The sequence below is a fragment of the Seriola dumerili genome, unplaced genomic scaffold (assembly GCF_002260705.1).
Source record: "Seriola dumerili isolate Sdu_G_001 unplaced genomic scaffold, Sdu_1.0 BDQW01000301.1, whole genome shotgun sequence".
Taxonomy (NCBI): domain Eukaryota; kingdom Metazoa; phylum Chordata; class Actinopteri; order Carangiformes; family Carangidae; genus Seriola; species Seriola dumerili.
Window position 1 is genome coordinate 622627 of NW_019174556.1, and position 18155 is coordinate 640781.

General features: G+C 40.0%; 2 protein-coding genes across 2 annotated transcripts in view; both read left to right on the forward strand.

Moving 5' to 3' along the window:
* zcchc7 (zinc finger CCHC-type containing 7) overlaps window positions 1–5228 on the forward strand; it is a gene marked incomplete in the record, with an annotated part of 60086 nt that extends 54858 nt beyond the window's left edge. Inside the window, 3 exon segments of the mRNA XM_022758505.1 lie at window positions 1716–1811; window positions 2147–2264; window positions 2835–5228. Of these exon segments, the coding sequence (XP_022614226.1) occupies window positions 1716–1811; window positions 2147–2264; window positions 2835–3460 (840 nt within the window).
* Window positions 5229–6390: 1162 nt separating this feature from the next.
* The window catches only part of pgm2 (phosphoglucomutase 2), a 14363-nt gene continuing 2598 nt past the window's right edge, over window positions 6391–18155 (forward strand). The window contains exons 1-9 of the mRNA XM_022758507.1: window positions 6391–6588; window positions 8423–8590; window positions 8887–9078; window positions 10259–10342; window positions 10447–10640; window positions 11226–11415; window positions 11508–11605; window positions 12312–12492; window positions 12973–13066. Coding sequence (XP_022614228.1) covers window positions 6514–6588; window positions 8423–8590; window positions 8887–9078; window positions 10259–10342; window positions 10447–10640; window positions 11226–11415; window positions 11508–11605; window positions 12312–12492; window positions 12973–13066 — 1276 coding nt within the window. The 5' untranslated portion in view covers window positions 6391–6513. The remainder of the gene's footprint in view (window positions 6589–8422; window positions 8591–8886; window positions 9079–10258; window positions 10343–10446; window positions 10641–11225; window positions 11416–11507; window positions 11606–12311; window positions 12493–12972; window positions 13067–18155) is intronic.

The following is an 18155-nucleotide window of genomic DNA, read 5'->3' on the forward strand; positions in this document are numbered from 1 at the left end:
CAGTAGAAAATCAGAGTTAGTCAGGTGTAGGAATAGATTTGGGTTAATGCAGGACCTGAACGAATGTTCATTGAGGCTTGCCCAGCAATCATATGAATGAACCAGAGTTAGTGGACTGATTTGCCAGGACATTTTGACCTCCGATCACAAAATCACAATCAAACAAAATATCTCCGGCTTTTACAAAGAGGCGAAGATGAAATTTTATGCCGAATCAATGCTGAAAATATGCCTGCGTTATGCTGACTTTCATTGCACAGCCAGACTCTGTAGGATTCCTCTCCAAACCCCTGAGAAAGAAAGAGAGAGAAAGACACCAAACTGATTTGATCCCTCAGGCCCTTACCCTGTTAGCTATTTAGATGCCACCGATATGAAGCGCTGGATGAAAACAGAGAGCAGGAATGAGAGAGGGATGAGGGTTCATCCAGTTAATTAATATTGTATGAGGCAGACAACTCCTCACACGCACACGCATACAGACGCGCATTCACTCCAGGTTTTTCAGACAACTATCGCAGGTTGATGGGAGAATAGGAGGGGATTTCATTTCTTTTCTCTCTCTCTCTTTTTCTCTCTCTCTCTGTCTCTCGTGCTTTCATTCATTCTGTCTGTGTGCTGGATCAGAGTATGTGGAGATAACACAAGCCCAAGGTCAGGGAGGGAGAGACAGAGGGAGACCTACATCCAATTTACATGAGAGATGAATGGGAAGAGGGGCAGGAAGGATGGAGGTCGGGGGGCTTGAGACGGGGGACTGTGATCTCCTTAGGGTGCGTGTGTGTATTTGTGTGTGTGCGTTTGTGTATGTGTGTGTGCGTGCGCGTGCTCGCAAGAGGTCTGTGATCTCCTGGCCTTTGTGATGGAGATGGGCCCGGCCGGCCTGACCCGATAATGACGCGACGCTCTAATAGCATTCATCCTTTCTGCCGCAAAACTACTCAAGCGGAAAAGAGAGAGAGAGAGAGGGAGGAGGAGGAAAAACAAGTGTGAGGGGTAGATGTGGGGATGGAGAAGAGAGAGAAGAAGAAGGAGGAAGGGAGAGGAGAAGAAAAGGAGGGGAGGTTAGCTAAGCTATGTTTAAGAAATGACGTGGGGCACAAATCATTTGTAATCTTGGAATCAGGGCTGAGAGACGAAGGAGGGGGCACCTTAGATGAGTGTTAAGGTTCTGTGGTGTGTGTGTGTGTGTGTGTGTGTGTGTGTGTGTGTGTGTTTTAAAGAATAGCATGATGCATGTGTGTGTGTAACATTAGCAGTAAATGCACTGTGCCTGTGTCTCCTCTCTCTCTCTCTCTCTCTCTCTCCCTATATCAGTGTATATTTGCTGTGGGCACTGGAGCATGGAAGGCTTTCAGAACACTGGCCCATAGGGGAACGGGTGCCTGTGTCCAATACACACACACACACACACACACAGACGCTTACTTATCATACAGGGTCATTACAGGCCTCTAACTATAGCCCCGGTAATCACTGGTTTATATCAGCACCCGTATTCAGCGTACAATACACAGCAGCTCGTATCAATAGAGAGCATGGGAATGATGGTGGAGAAGAGGGAGAATGAGAGACAAATGGAAAGTTAAACCACTGTTATATTATATCCATCATGTTAACAGGGAAGAAAAGATTTTGAATTTATGTAAAACATTTTCTTACATCCTTATGTTTTCTTGTAACAAGCTTTTTAAATACTGTTTTTCTGTATTTAGACTAAGACAGGGCCTCCTGTGAAGCAGCACAGACAGGACAACGGTCGATCTCCTGCCTACTGCTACAACTGCTCCAGGAAAGGACACTTTGGCCATGTGAGTAGCTCACTAAAGTTTTTATTTAACAGCCTGCCATACTACATGTGTAGGTATTTGCCATTTTGCATACTTCTTTGTGGCCTATAGACCAAAATTAAACCCAGAAAGAGGGTAAAAAATATGAGCAGGAACTGTTAACAGTATGAGATTGATTTCAAAGTTTCTTTACTCCTGTACAAATGAAAACATTTCTTTAAGATGCTGGTAGAGCGCAGAATAAATCACAGTTAAGAAAGTTCAGTCGTAACCACTGTTCATATTCATATTTCTAGAAGTTATTCTTTATTTTCTGCATGAGACAAGAGCATGAGATTTGTGTGTGTTTTCCTCAGGCGTGTACAAGGCAGAAGATGTTCAATGGGGTGTTTGCCAGCATCCCGTTCATCAACCACTACGACACTGTGGAGGACATCAAGCGCAGACAGCACAGGTTGAAGCTGAAGGTTAAAGGTAGGTCTCACACAGACACAAACATCTGTTCGGCCTTTTACTGTGGCTGCAGTCATTAATTCTCTCTAAGTTGTGACTTTTGAGCAATATAAACAACTTGTGTGTTCATATTAGGGTTGTAATAGTACACCAAATCAAGTTTGATAAAGTATGTGCATTGGTTTAGGAGTCATGGTTTGTTGTTATCTCTAGAGTGGAAAAATTACATTTTCCTATTCTATTCTTTCAGTTTAAGTGAATGCCCTCAAACACTTGCATATGGTCATTAAAGTCATCTAAAAGAAAAATGCATGATGTCAGTATTCTCTGTTGTACGCTCAAATTCAATTACAAAATAGCAGAGCTCAGGCACTTTGAGCGAGATTGACATTTTAGGAAATGCGCTTATTCACTTACTTGCCGAATGCTACATGAGAAGACTGATAACACTACTGACCTCATTTTGGCTCTTGATGCCCATGGTGCGGTGACAACATCCCTGCATGTAGAAAAAATTAAATTATTATCATCAATTATCAATTATTATTATCATAATTATCATTAAATCCTTTGTGCTTCTGTTTCCTGCAGAACTGAAGAAAAACGGATGTTTCCCCACCACCTCCCAGACCCCTGTCACTCCAGGACCACCAAAGAAGAAACAGAAAATCAGCCATCATAAAAACAACCATCAACCTAACGACACACCTCACCACACCCCTAACAACCACAAACCCAGTCCCAGCCATATCTTTTTTAGTGTCGATGACTTTAGGAACACAACACCCAAAACAAGTAAGTTCAATAAGCACAAACAACAGGAAAGCACTGGCAGTGTGAAACCGTGGAAAGCCAAGAGGCCAGTTCCCACCTCGAGAGGCCCGCTCCCAACACCTAAACTAATTTTTGATGAAGCGGATGACTTTCCTAGAGGAGGAGGCAAAGGAGAAAAACTAGAGAAGAAGAGGAAGAAGAATAGAATGAAGAAAACAATGGAACTGCCACCAGAGGGACACAGAGGCAGCAGATCACACCGTCCCTGTTGGACTGTAACTGGTGGGATGCAGGGGTCAGAGTCTAGGCAAGAGAATGGAGAGAAGAAGACGAGGAAGAGGAGAAATCGAGACCGGAGGACTGCTGACAAAAAACTCTCTGCACCAATGTACCCAACGGATGAGAACCTGTTCATCATCAAACAGAGGAAACGCAACAGATAGCATCAGTATGTGTGTCAGAGGCCGTCAGGGCTGTGATCTTTTTGACCAGTGGTTATTTGTTCATGACATTTAGTGACATGACTCAGGTCTCACTGCAAACGACACCAGTTCCACTTTAGGGGTTCATAGGCCTTTTTTCACAGAAGACATTTTGACATGTCACAGCCGGAAAAGCTCGGATGTAAATAATAGCATAAATGACTGAAATCAGTTTAATGGCCTCAGTTTCAGGGTCCTTTTTATTGTGCATGCTGGCTCACTGTCATGACTAACTGAGACACTTGAATAGAATGGGGACATTGTTAAAAGACTGGTTCACAATTTTTCCAGGTGTCCATATGAACGTTGTTTATACTGGCCATTAAAAGATCCCTTTCTAATGCTCTTTCATCGTAAGGGATGGGAGGGGAAAAACTCACAGTCCTCCTCGTTTTGTGCAGAAATGTATGAAACTATTATGAAGCTTCAACATTGTGAGTTAGACGAATGAAGTGGATATCTTTCAGTCAGTTACAGTCTTTTTAGCACAACATGCCACTGCAGCTGAACAGGGAATCACTGGCCAGGAGAACAAAGGAGTGAATTTTGTACTATAATGGCAGGAACTTTGGAAGATATCCACTTGATTTCTCTAACTCAAACTGCTGAAGCCTCATATTAGCTTTAGATAAACTTCTAAAAACATTTCTGCACAAAATAAGGACTGCAGATTTTGTGCCCCAAAAATAGTGAACCTATCCTTTAATGCTCTAAGTAATATCTGTGCCTTTCCTACTCTTTGACAAGTCAACATTTGTGCTGTGAAAAAGGCCTTTTGTGTTTGACATTGTACTCTGAACTGAGCTTCAGTTTCACCCTACAGCCCCTATTCAAACTGAAGCATTGATTCATGACTGGAGATGGACATTTTAGTACGTGAGTCAAGTTAAGACTTCATACAGCTAGTTCATTAATGATTTTGTTAGACAACACGTCATTTCAGTTGAGCATTCTCAGTTAAACAGGATGACTTACATTGCTAATAGACATAAAGAGACAGTGAATAAATTGCATCAACCTACAGTGTTTACAATAGATTATTCATTAGAAGTATGTATGTATAAGTGTGTTGTAGTCATTGTCATCATCTTCATTCACATAAATTTCGGAACATTGAATTAAAACCAGACTCGCTCTTTGAAGTACAGTAAGAGAATTTCCTAGTGCCTCTGCTCTGAACGTAATTTTCAAGTTGTTGCTGCTGTTGGAACCAAAGGATGATGAATTTTTAAAACTACTCTTGGAATAGTGTCCTTTTTTCATTTAGAACTGAAGGGATGCCTTTTTTCTATAACACTCATTAATTTGTAAATTATCTAAATATATTAACATACTGTATTTATGTTTATTACATATGTTTGATTTGCAAATCTGAAGAAAGTCACTTCAGCAGTTCTTGTGTGATGTGGATAAGATTCATCACAGACATGCAGCCCTGACAATTTTAACCATCCAGTATTTGAATTGAGTTATTTATCTTATTTGTTGTGGTTGTAACACGATGAAACCTTAACATACAATGGAAGAGTGTAAGACGGGACTGTGATAACATGAATACTGATATTGATATTGATGAGACTGGGGGAAAATAAAACTTGAATCTTTATTTTTAGTTTTGTGATTCAGGAAGTGAAATCAGCTGCATCAGTTGTTGGCATTTGTTTAGTTGACAACTTTTAGTTTTTCAGTGATAATTCACATTGCATTTATGTTAATGATACATTAAACTCCTGTGGTCCCATTCACTGAATGTCTTTTTTTTCCCAATAGATATCTATATTATTATAGGCTCATGGAATTTCAGCCATGTCTCAAGTGTATCGTTAGTTTTCTTTCCTAACTAGAACTGAGGAAAAACAGGTGGTGCTCCTACAATTAAGTCATCCTTTTGATATAAATAACCTCATAAATAAATAAAAAATGTACGTTATCAACCAAGACCATGTGGGAAAGCAGCTTTCAAAATCAAATTCAGTTGTTTACTGTTGAGGAGCACTGGTGTTATACATTAGAGTTCCTGGTACAGTCTTCGGTTTATTTGTGTTTCCTTCATGTCTTTTCATCTGAGGACAAACAACAGCAGGTCACAAATTATTAATTGAAAATGGTGAACACATTCTAATCAAAAATGCAATTCAGTGCATGTATTTTGTCTTATTGCCTAAACATCACAATTTGATTGCTTTGTCCCAAAAAATAGTGTTGTCAGAATAATTTACCTAATGTTTTAAAAGTAAAATAACTCATTGGGAAGAGTTATATCACCATTTCAAATTATCTGATTATTACTAAGTGTAATCAGAATTTGCTTGTTGGTAGAGCTGTAGCTATTTAATATACAGTTGTGTGCAAATGCTTGGGCAATTCCTCAGTGACAGAAAAATTCCCTTTTAACAGTAAGAAACCTTGAGCAGAATCATGGGTGATCATGGGTGGCTTGCAATCACAGATCCAGACTTTAGGTCTACAGCCAACATGGTTGGTTGGGTCAAGGCAAGCCTCGGCCAGCACTAACCATGAGCTTGATCAAAAAGGACAGTTGTAAGTCTACTCTTGTTCGTGAAGAGGGTGTCTGCCTCCCTGACCCAAACTGGAAGATGACTCCATAGGAGAGTAGTCTGACAACTGAAGACTCTGCCTCCATTTCTAATTTTGGAGACTCTAGGAGCCACAGGCTCCACTAGAAACATGAAAGAATCTTCACATACAGGTGGTTTAGTACTTTAATAATTTCTCAATAATACAAAAAGATTTCCACTTTCTCCACCTTGAGGAACTGTCAGTGAAGCCCTCATGACTCAGTAATTCCCACACTTGCGGCGGCCCCTGAAACCATCAGACGAGAAACTCGTGGACGTGACGCATTACGTAGCTCCGCCCCGCGCCGTGGACATCAAAGCGTTCACGTTCACAGCCGCACTTTCTGTTTTCATTTGGGGGAAAGGGCTTCAGAGTGAGAGTGTTCACCTCGCACGACCACAGATATCGTCTCTGGACTCCGGAAAAGAAGCGTAATGGAAAACGGTTCCGTCTCAACTGGTGACACTGAGCTGGACCAGGCTGTCAGGCAGTGGCTGCAGTATGACAAGGTAAGCTGACAGCTAGCAAGCTAGCTCAGTGCGCTGTGGCAGTCCTGTACTGTGGTTAGTCTGCTAAATACATCAACTGTTACCTGGCGTCATGTAAGTAATTCAGTTTTAAGTCAAACCACTGTGTAGGAGTGATGTAGCATTATTTATAACATTCGGACAATAAGGAAGTATATTTTGTCCTAAACCACAGTGTAAAACACGACTAACTTAAAGTCACTGAAAGTGAAACTAATTGTATTGTATGGGAGTGCAATCATAGGTGGCACGCCTATGATTATAACTCCGTAACTTGCTCTTGGTCATTGAAAATGGCTTCATTTTACAAGTCTATATATTTCTAAAATCCTGGAGGAGACTATGTGATCTGGTACTACTGATGAGAAAGAAATAGTGTTAAATTGTCTCTTAATTTCTAGTTTATCATGGAAGGTGTTTTAGCCAGTTGAGTTTAACATGCAAAAATGTAAAATTTGTCAACAGGCAACCAAACAATCCACCATATACAGAGAATAAAACTATAAATAACAATTGAATATTGAATGAGTATTGACTTGGAGCAATTCTTCAAGCAAAGTTCCCTTTTGCCTTATAATTACTCCTAAATCACAAAGATCTTTACAGGAACCTTTCGAGGAAATTATTTGGAAATAACAGACCTGTAAAATAAAACCTTACTTCCTCTGAGTATAGGTTTATGTTATTACCATGGAATCTTAGTGCTAATTTGTGTTGTGAATACATTAAACAAATATAGAAGCTTCACATTTCATATATCCTCTCCCAAACGACAAAACGACAGGGGACTTCCTCTATACAGATGATATACTGATCATTAGTAATTTCACAGAGAAAAAGCTTGGTCACATGATGTTAAAACCATCTCACCAACACAAACAGAGTCATTCATGGCCTTAAATAGACATGGGATGCCACCAATAAGGTCACATTGGAAAAGGGTCCCATATTCATTAGTCTTAAGATAACTATGTTATGGCAGTTTGCTCAGTGGCCCATTTGAACAGGAGGCATCACGTGGACCCACTTATTGTATTTATGGTTGACATTTGACAACCAGACTGATTCTTACGTTTTTACTTTATTTAGGAAATGTACACATCATTCATCCACAAGAAAATGCACCACAGTTGGTAAAGAGATCTGAATTGTCCTAAACTCGATAAAAAGTTGTTACACAGGTGAATACATGTAGGACATCTTCTCAACATTTTGACATTGCTCGACACTTAAAATTTGTTATCTAAATTAGAGCTGAGACAATCAATCAAACAGTTGCCTGAAAAAAAATTAACAGCATTTATACAACATTTGTTTAATTTTCTCCATTTTATATGGATTTATATGGATTTTATATGGAACAGATTTAAATCAACATTTTTGTCATTGGCAAAGATTTGTTAAGAATTCTTGCCAAACATTTTGATAATCGATTTATTAATTTTTAAAGTAAGTAAGTAAAACAGCTAAAGATTCAGTTGTTCTAGCTTCTCAAATGTGAGCAGCTGTGATTTTACTTGGCTTCCTATGATAGTGAACTGAATACTTTGAGGTTTTGGACTGTTGGTCATACAAAACAAGACATTTGAATATGTCAACTTGAGCTTTGGGGCATTGTGATGAGAAGTTTTTCTGTATTAACTGATGATTTACTTACTAAACAAGTCAACAATAAAATAACTAGCAGATTAATCAGTAATGACAGTAACCATTACACTTAATTTTTTGAGCATTAACATCATAACGGACTAGAACTCGCTTTTTAGAAGTTACATAATAATAATGTGGGATTTATTCTTGTGTTTTTCTTCCCCAGAACCCAAAAACAGTGTCTATGGTGCAGGACCTGGCGAAGGAGGGAGCAGTGGAGGCTCTAAAGAAATGTTTCTCCTCCAGGATGGAGTTTGGTACAGCAGGTCTGAGAGCAGCCATGGGCCCCGGCATATCCTGTATGAATGACCTCACTATCATCCAGACTACACAGGTCAGTTAATAGATAACTACTATAGTCCACACATTAAGCATGAAGTCACATTGAAAGTCAGACCTACTCATTTTGACTCTAGTTCTGTGCTGTTTGAATCAGTCGACACACTCCAAACTCGCATCTTGTTTGACTGCGTAGCTCGCCACCATCTTTTAACCTAACATTGTTGGATCTCAGTGCAGCTGCTTTTCTCACCAGCTTCCTGTTGCTGTTTTTAAATGTCCACTGCAAGTTTAGCACTTCCTCCTCCTCAAATTTTCACTTACTTCATCAAATGTTTTCTTCTCTGAAAGGGTTTCTGTCGCTACTTGGAGAAGAGTTTTGGGAACCTAAAGGAGCGAGGGGTGGTGATTGGTTACGATGCCCGTGCCCACCCTCCCAGTGGGGGCAGCAGCAAGCGTTTTGCCAGCCTGGCTGCAGCTGTTTTCATCAGCCAAGGGGTTCCTGTCCACCTCTTCTCTGACATCACCCCTACACCGTTTGTGGTAATCACTTGAATTTCTATTATTTCCTCATTTGGGTTTTTTTGTTTTTTCTTTGGTCATTCAATCACAGACACAGTTGATAAAACACCTTAAAACAGAAGTATCATTCACATTTTATGTTTACATTAAAGCATGCTTTAAATCATCTCTGCAGGGTAAGAGAGAAACTGTCAGATCAGTTTGTCTGGTGTCGTGTTTGTTAGTGGGGCGGGCGACTGGGACAGAGGCTGCAGGGCAAATTCCATTTAAAAGGCTCACTTCCCCTTTGTATACTACATGTTGCATAATGTGCATATGATTCACCAGGGTATACTCCTTTAAAGACACTTTGACATGACTTTGTGTCTATACTTCACATGCCTACACTGTAGAGTGAAGCGTAAAACCATACAAGATCACTGCAGCCCAAAGATTTAATCTTGACTTGTTACTTAAGAGTGATAACACATCTTTCTTAGGTATAAATCCTTACAGCTATTTATTTTATGGAAATTTTAAACGCAGAATGACCCACAAGCCGACAGCCATACTACAAAAAATCAATTCTGAGGCCATTCAGGATTACTGCCTCGTTCATCATACTCACATTATATTACTCAATTTGTTTGTGTAATTGTAGGAACAGTGGGTAAGGCTCTTCATTTTGGTCTTTTCTTACAGATAAATACATAGTTTTTAATCAGTCAAGATCAGTTTAAACTGATTTTCACCTGAAGTTTATGTCCCCATGCATCTTTTTTTCCTACGTATATCTTAGTATATTTATTTTAAGGAATCAGTAGTAGATTTGCAATAAAGAAAAGTCTGGACACAGCAGGGTTGTGCTTCCACCAGCAGAAACTGAAAAAGAAAATGGAGAAATAAAGCAATAAAGCAATCCATCACAGTAATTAATGCTGGCTCACAGGCTGAAGTGATCTACACACTGATTTTTTTCTAGAACTGCCACTTGATTGTAATTACTTCCAGCCATTTACAGTTTTACGGTTCTCGTTGTGCGCTTAAAATATATATTATTTACACTCATTGAGGTGTACAAAATGTTAGAAACACCTTTCAATGCGATGTAGTCCAGCACAACTAACTACACCCTACTTAATAAAGCAGCCAGTGAGTGTATCTCTTAGTGCGATCTTTGAGTGTATTGGAAAGTGATCATTTCCTCTCGTTCTCCCTGAAGCCTTTCACAGTTTCCCATCTGGGTCTGTGTGCTGGTATCATGGTGACTGCCTCTCACAACCCCAAACAGGACAATGGCTACAAGGTAAAACATTTCAGGTTGCCGATAAACATAAGTGATTCATTAGGTCTTGTTCAGTGTTGTATCAGATATCATATCTATCTTTTACTGCTTCATCTCGGTCTCAGGTTTATTGGGAGAATGGCGCTCAGATTGTGTCTCCTCATGACAAAGGAATCTCCAAGGCCATAGAGGAGAACCTGGAGCCTTGGCCTGAGTCTTGGAATGCAGAGGAGGCCTTGAAGAGTCCCTTGCTTAAAGACCCCTATCAGGACACCCACACAGAATACTTCAAAGCCATCCAGAAACACTGTCATCACAGGTGCTGCACTGTTAAAACTACCTGTTGAGCGGAAAATATAACCCCTGCCGGCAGAGGTCATTCTGTGGAACTAGATTAACAGTGTTCATTGGCTGATTCTGTTCAAGTGCCAGACATTAACACAATGACTTCAGGTCATACTGGGACACGCAACACTACAGAGCTTAAATGTGTTAGAAAAGAACCCACATGTTTTTTATTGATATTGTTGACAGACTTACTCATCCACCATACAGATTAGCTACAAATTGTCATATTTGTCTGTTTTAGTTAACCAAGCAGACGGCTAAGAGAAAAAAACAACAAAAACAAACAAACAAACAGGACGGTCTGGTAACAACCTCACAATAACCTCAGCCATAGGTTTGATGAATACAAGTCAAGTGATCAAAGCCAAATTCACGATTCATAAAAAATAATGTTTTACATGTATTTGAAAAATCTTAAATCCAAGCCACCGCTCTCTTTGCATAAATTGTGCAACACATGATTAAGGGAACAAGTTGTAAACAAGTTAGCCCTTGAAGTGTTCCTCTGAAGTTCCCCAGAACCCACATGTTTTGACCGTAGCTTCTGTCTCCACAGGGGCATAAACAAGACTTCAGAGGTGAAAATTGTGCATACATCTGTGCACGGTGTCGGCCATGCGTTTGTCCAATCAGCTTACAAGGCATTTGACCTTCACCCGCCGTACGCTGTGGAAGAACAGAAAGATCCCGACCCAGAATTCCCCACTGTCAAATATCCCAATCCTGAGGAGGGAGAGGGAGTCCTGGTATGCACTGAACATTCACACAACGATGGCAGCACATGTAGAGTAGATGCCATGTTTTGGTTGAAGGTGTAATGTGCGTCTGTGTTTTGCAGACATTGTCGTTTGCACTGGCGGAGAGGGAGGGGGCCACTGTGGTGTTGGCAAATGATCCTGACGCTGATCGTCTGGCCATTGCTGAGAAGCAGGAGAGGTATGTAATTGTGTGCACTCAATATTGCATTAATTCTATTATACTAATCACACCCTTGAACAATGTTGAATTGGACAGACACATGTGCCATTTCACATATTTTTCCAAAACAGTTTTTAAATGTCCCAAATGAATCAGTAGCTGAGTTGATGGGGCAGGTTCAAGGACAGTGAGGTCATCAGAGAAGTGAGTTAGAACCATGGCTGTAGCCAGAGCCTGTTAGAAATACTAAGGTCCAAAGTCAGAGAGAACTACATCTCTTTAAGAATTTTTTAACCAGCCTTTTAAACATTTAATTATTTGTTTACATACAATAATATATTCTACAGGGTTTATCACTTACATCACTGTTGAAATGCTTTTTTAAAGCCTCCACGCAGCCAAGAATATACAGGAAAATTCAAAGTAAGAAAATTGATTTTATTTATTATTTTGCCATAAACAGCAAAACTTTAAATATGTTAAGCCCTCAAGATATCAGAATTCAGACCAGAGTAAGCTCAGAGTAATTGTAGATTGTGAATTCCTTCTCAGGTCAATAAAACATACTTTCTGGAATCCATGTCAAGGACATGACCTCAGTGTCCTCAAAAGTAGTTACAGCCCTGAATGAAACACATGGTCATTATAATGCCAGTGGAAATTGGATTATGTTTGTTTGAATGCTTGCATTTCTCTGACCTCTGTCCGTCTCTCCCTGTGTCAGTGGACAGTGGCGAGTGTTCAGTGGTAATGAGTTGGGAGCGTTGCTTGGTTGGTGGATGTTCCGCTGCTGGAAACAGCAAAACTCTGACGCTGCTGCTGTGAAAAACCTCTACATGCTGTCAAGCACTGTCTCATCCAAGATACTGCGCGCCATAGCTCTCAAGGAGGGCTTCCACTTTGAGGTAACACAATCAAAATCAAGACTGTAATTTTATACAAATGTGAATTAAATCACAAAACATGCTGAATGGGCAGCATTAAAACTCAAATACGCAGTGTAATCTGCATAAATAATGCTCATTGTACTTGCTTGGGTTTCACTGATTTTAGACTAAAAACTTTTTTAACTCATCTAAACTGATCTGATCAGAATTTATTTTCTCCTCCTTTTATGTCTCCATGCATCCAAAAGTTGCAATGTTTCCTGCTACAAGAAGACAGCCTGTACTCCAAAATGCAGTTAAGCCTGCCTCTTGTAATGAAGCAGCTCAATGCTTCCAGTAATAGCATTTTAAGATAAAATGGGAATAAAGTGGTGTCTAATGGATATTAACAATACAGTTAAATGCACTCTATTATAGGTAGGCTTCATCATTGCAAATGTTGCTGGGCTAATAGTTTCAAACCACACTTCACACTTACTGTCACCACTGTTTGGACAGGAAACATTAACAGGGTTCAAGTGGATGGGGAACAGAGCCAGAGACCTTTTGGACCAGGGCAAGACTGTCCTCTTTGCCTTTGAAGAGGCCATAGGTATGCACACACATACATACTTAAAAGTTTGGCGTACATAATGTTCTCCACAATGTCAAAAGCTTAATTTGATTTGCCAAAAAGTATTCATGTGAGGTCAATTTATCTGGGATCAGTTGACTGGCAGGTACAGCTTACTATTTCAGTGTTAACAAAATCCTTTTGCCAGCTCACAAGGTCTAAACTGTCCCCTTGCTTAATGATAGACGACAGGCTGAGAAGGGTGTGCGTGGAAGTAAATTTTGGCCTCGTAGATTTACATTCTTATGGAACAGTTGTAGCAAAGTTCATTATGTCAGCGTATTATCATATTATAGATTAAACATAATATGTACAAAAACATTTACAAAGTTTTGTTGCCATTTCAGCACTTTTCATTTAAACAGTGTTTTAATTAAAACATAGAATGGTAAAGTTTCTATAGAACGCCAAATGTGCAGTTTCCTCACTAATCTCTTTATATCTCAACAATATCTTTATATGTCAACAAAAGATGTTTTTCCTCGCACTGAGCTTTTTAGATAAAAATACAGTAAATTTTTCCTATCGCTAGACGATTGTCATACAGTAATATAACTGCTCTATTAGTACATCATATAATACTCAACACCACACCTAGCTGTAGGTGTAGCTCGCATCACACCCAGTAATTTACAGCTTCAGTCTCAAAAGTAACGAGATGATTGAGCTGTTTGGTGCTTCAGGGTTGAAACAACCTGTTCTGTACTTCAGACACTGCGCCGTAAAAGAAAACAGGAGCATTACCTATAGAAAGAATCACAGCAGAAGTCACGGATTCTCATGGTGTAATTAGTATAACCTGCATGACCTTTAGCATAACAATTTCTCCTGTTTAGGCCCCAGTTGGTGGCCACCAAAGGCAGCTGTTTAAACTCTTCAGAGATTTCTTTTGCAGCCTCCTTCAGCAGACTGAAGCGAGTAGCAGTCAGCCTCTACTGAAGTGTTTTTACACTGGTTTTCTAACCTTGTTGTACAGTCTTGGTTACTTGTTAAAGGAAAACATCAATCATTTGAATCAGTAAAAGAATGAAAACATCAGACTTGTATTGGGAACTTGTGAGGACCTTGTTCTCAGTTATTTGCAGCTATTTGTAAAAAACACTTCAGTAGAGGCCTGACTGCTGACTCGCTTCAAGTATGGCTGAGACGGAGCTGTCAAGAGAGAATCTCTGAAGAGTTTAAACAGCTGCTCCTTGGTGTGCCACCGACTGGGGGACGGGCTAAACAGTGAGAAATTGATCTATGCTCAACAGGTTCATGCAGTTATACTATACAATTGACATCCATCGAGAAATCCGTGACTCTTAGCTTGTGACCATTGCCCTTTCTATAGGGCCTTACTGCCTTCCGTGTTTCTCCTTTTACGGCGCTAGTGTCATGGAAGTATCAGAAAGGTTGTTTCACCCCTGAAGCACCAAAACAGGCTCATATCCATCGTGTTACTTTGAGACTGAAAGCATCGTAAATTATGGGTTGTGATGCGAAGCCTACACGCCTACAAGTCTAGGTTGGGTGTTGAGTATTATATATCGTTACTTAATTAGAGCAGTTATGATTACTGTATGACAATCGTCTAGCAGATGGAAAATTTACTGTATTTTTATCTCACAAAAGCTCAGTGCGAAGGAAAAACATCTTTTTTGACATACTATAAAGTATTGTGTTGAGATACTAAAGAGATTAGTGAGGAAACTGCCACACTTTTGGCCGTTCTGAGTAGAACCTTGTACCTATTCTATGTTTAATTAATTAACACTGTTTAAATGAAAAGTGCTGAAATGGCAAACAAAACTTTAGTAAATGGTTTTTGTACATATTATGTTTAATCTATAATATGATAACTACGCTGACATAATGAACCTTTGCTACAACCTGTTCCCATAAGAATGTAAATCTTACAGAGGCCAAAATTTACTTCCACCGCACAACCCTTCTCAGGCCTGTCGTCTATCATTAAGCAAGGGGCAGTTATAGACCCTTGGTGAGGCTGGCCACAAAGGACTTTTGTATAGACACTTGAAATAGTAAGGAACTGTTAGCGCTGCAGTCAACTGAATCCCAGATAAATTGGACCTCACCATGAATACTTTTTGCCAATCAAATTAGCTTTTGACATTGTTGGCCGAACATTATGTACGCCAAACTTTTAAGTATTGTTATCGTGTGTGCATACCTAATGGCCTTTCAAAGGCCAAAGAAGGAACAGTCCTTGAGCCTGGTCCAAAAGGTCTTCTGGCTCTGTTCCCCAATCCACTTGAACCCTGTTTAATGTTTCCTGTCCAAACAGTTTGGTGACATTGTAAGTGTTGAAGTGTGGTTTGAAACTATCTAGCCCCCGCACACTTTGCGCAATGATGAAGCCCTACCTACTAATACGATGCATTTACTGTCATTTGTGTTAATATCCATTAGAACACACTTTATGTCCCAATTTTATCTTAAAGAGTGTTACGTCTTAATAGGCTGGGAGTGACGCGGGATGTGGGAGTGAGATCAGTGTGACTTATTCCTTGCACGTTCCAGGCATCAATGCAGAGACCGTAGGTCGTGTATAACACTTTGGCTATTTTTATGTTTGTATAAGAGGACTTACCGATTTGGGTCAGTGTCTTCTTTTGTAGCAGGAAACATTTGCAACTTTTATGATTGGAGACATAAAAGGATAGGAGCAAAAATGACGAAAATGTCTGATCAAGAGAGGCTTGCAGAGATATTTTTAATCGAGTTTAAAAAGTATTTAGGTCCTAAAATCAGTTGAAACCCAAGCCAAGTACAATGAGGCATTAATTGTATGCAGTATTACATTCTTGCCGATATTTGAGTTTTTAAATGCTGCCGCTGGCTCCATATCAGGCATGTTTGGGATTTTAAAATTCACATTTTGTATAAAAATTATAGTCTTGTTTTGATTTGTGTCTCCTCAAAGTTGGAAGCCCTCCTTGAGACTATGGCGCGCAAGTTATCTTGGAATGAGACAGGTGCTTGACAAGCCATGTAAGGTTTTCACCAGACAAGCAGCGGTCAGAGTTTGGCTCGTTTCTCAGCAGCCGGGAAATCCACCAATCCAGCAACGCGTCCCAATCCTTCATTCCGACTGAACACTCCGCCATCTGGTCCACTGACACAGGAGAGACCTATAGGTCAGAGAGTGCAAGCATTCAAAACAAACATAACTCCAATTTCACTGGCATTATATAATGACCCATGAGTGTTTCATCATTCCAGGGCTTGTAACTACTTTTGAGGGACACTGAGGTATGTCCTTGACATGAGTTCCAGAAGTATGTTTAATTGACTGAGAAGGATTCACAATCTACAAATTACTCTGAGGCTGTAACTCTGGTGCTATAATCTGATATTTCTTGAGGGCTTAACATAATTTCAAAGTTTTGCTGTTTTATGGCAATAATAATAAAAATCCAATTCTTTCTTACTTTGAATTCTCTTCCGTAATATTTCTTGCTGAACGTGTGAGGCTTTAAAAAGAGCATTTACAACAAGTGAATGGTAAGTGATAGATACCCTGTAGAATATATCTATTGTATGTAACAAATAATTAAATGTTAACAAGGCTGGTTAAAAACATTCTTAAAAGAGATGTAGTTCTCTCTGACTCTTGGGACCTAGTAATTTCTAAACAGGCTTCTGAGCGTACAGCCATGGTTCTAACTCACGTACTTCTCTGATGACACTCACTGTGCCTTGAACCTGCCCCCATTCAACTCACTACTGATTCATTTGCGGACCTATTTAAAAATGTTTTGGAACAAATATTGTGAAATGGCACTGTGCTCGTCCAATTCACATTGTCTTAGCAAGGGTGCTGATTAGATATACATAGATATCTAATTTGCTACATAATTGAGATGCACACACATTACCATTACACCTCTACTGCTTCTCAGCAATGGGCCAGCCGATCGATCAGCGTCAGGAATTCATTTGCCACACCACACGTGGCCCCCTCCCTCTCAGCACAGTGCAAACGACAATGTCTGCAACGAACAAAAACAAGCGCACATTACAAACCTTCAAACCAAAACATTGGCATCTACAATACTACATGTGCTTTGCCATCGTTGTGTGAATGTTCAGATGCAGATACCAGGACTTCCTGCTCCCTTCCTCATGGATTTGGGATATATTTGACAGTGGGGAATTCTCTGGGTCGGGATCTTTCTTCGTTCTTTCCACAGCGATACGGCAGGGTGAAAGGTCAAATGCCTTGTAAGCTGGATTGGACAACGCGCATGGCCGACCACCGTGCCACTTTGATGTATCGCTACAATTTTCACCTACTGAGTCTTGTTTATGCCCGCCTGTGGAGACAGCAGTACGGTCAAAACATGTGGGTTCTGGGGAAATTTCAGAGGAAGCACTTTCAAGGCTAACTTGTTTACAACTTTGTTCCCATGAATACAATCATGACATCGTTAAGCAATTTTGCTCAAAAAGAGAGTGGTTGGCTTGGATTTAAGATAATTAGTTTGTTTCAAATACATCTGTAAAACATTATTTTTTTCTGTGAACTTTGTTGTGACTATTGGCGAATCACTTTGACTTGTATTCATCAAACCTATGGCTGAGGTTATTGTGAAGGTTGTTACCCAAGACCGTCCTGTTTTTGGTTTGTTTTTTGTTGTTTTTTTCTCTCTAGCCCTCTGCTTGGTTAAACTAAAACAGACAATATTTGACAATTTGTGAGCTAAATCTTGTATGCGCTGGATGAAAGTAAAGTCCTGTCATACAACTATCAATAAATCATGTGGGCTTCTTTTTCTAACACATTTAAGCTCTGTAGTTTGCGTGTCCAGTATGACCTGAGTCATTGTTGTTAGATGTTTGGCAAGCTTGAACAGAATCATGCCATAATGAACACTGTTAATCTAGTATCCACGATGAGACGCTCTCGCCGGCAGGGAGTTTATATTTTCCGCTCAACAGGTGTTTTAACAGACTTGCTAGCACCTGTGATGACAGTGTTTCTGGGATGCTTTGAAGTATTAACTGTGTGGGTGTCCTGATAGGCGGTCATTTAAGCCAAGGGCCCTGCTTCAAAGGCCGCTCT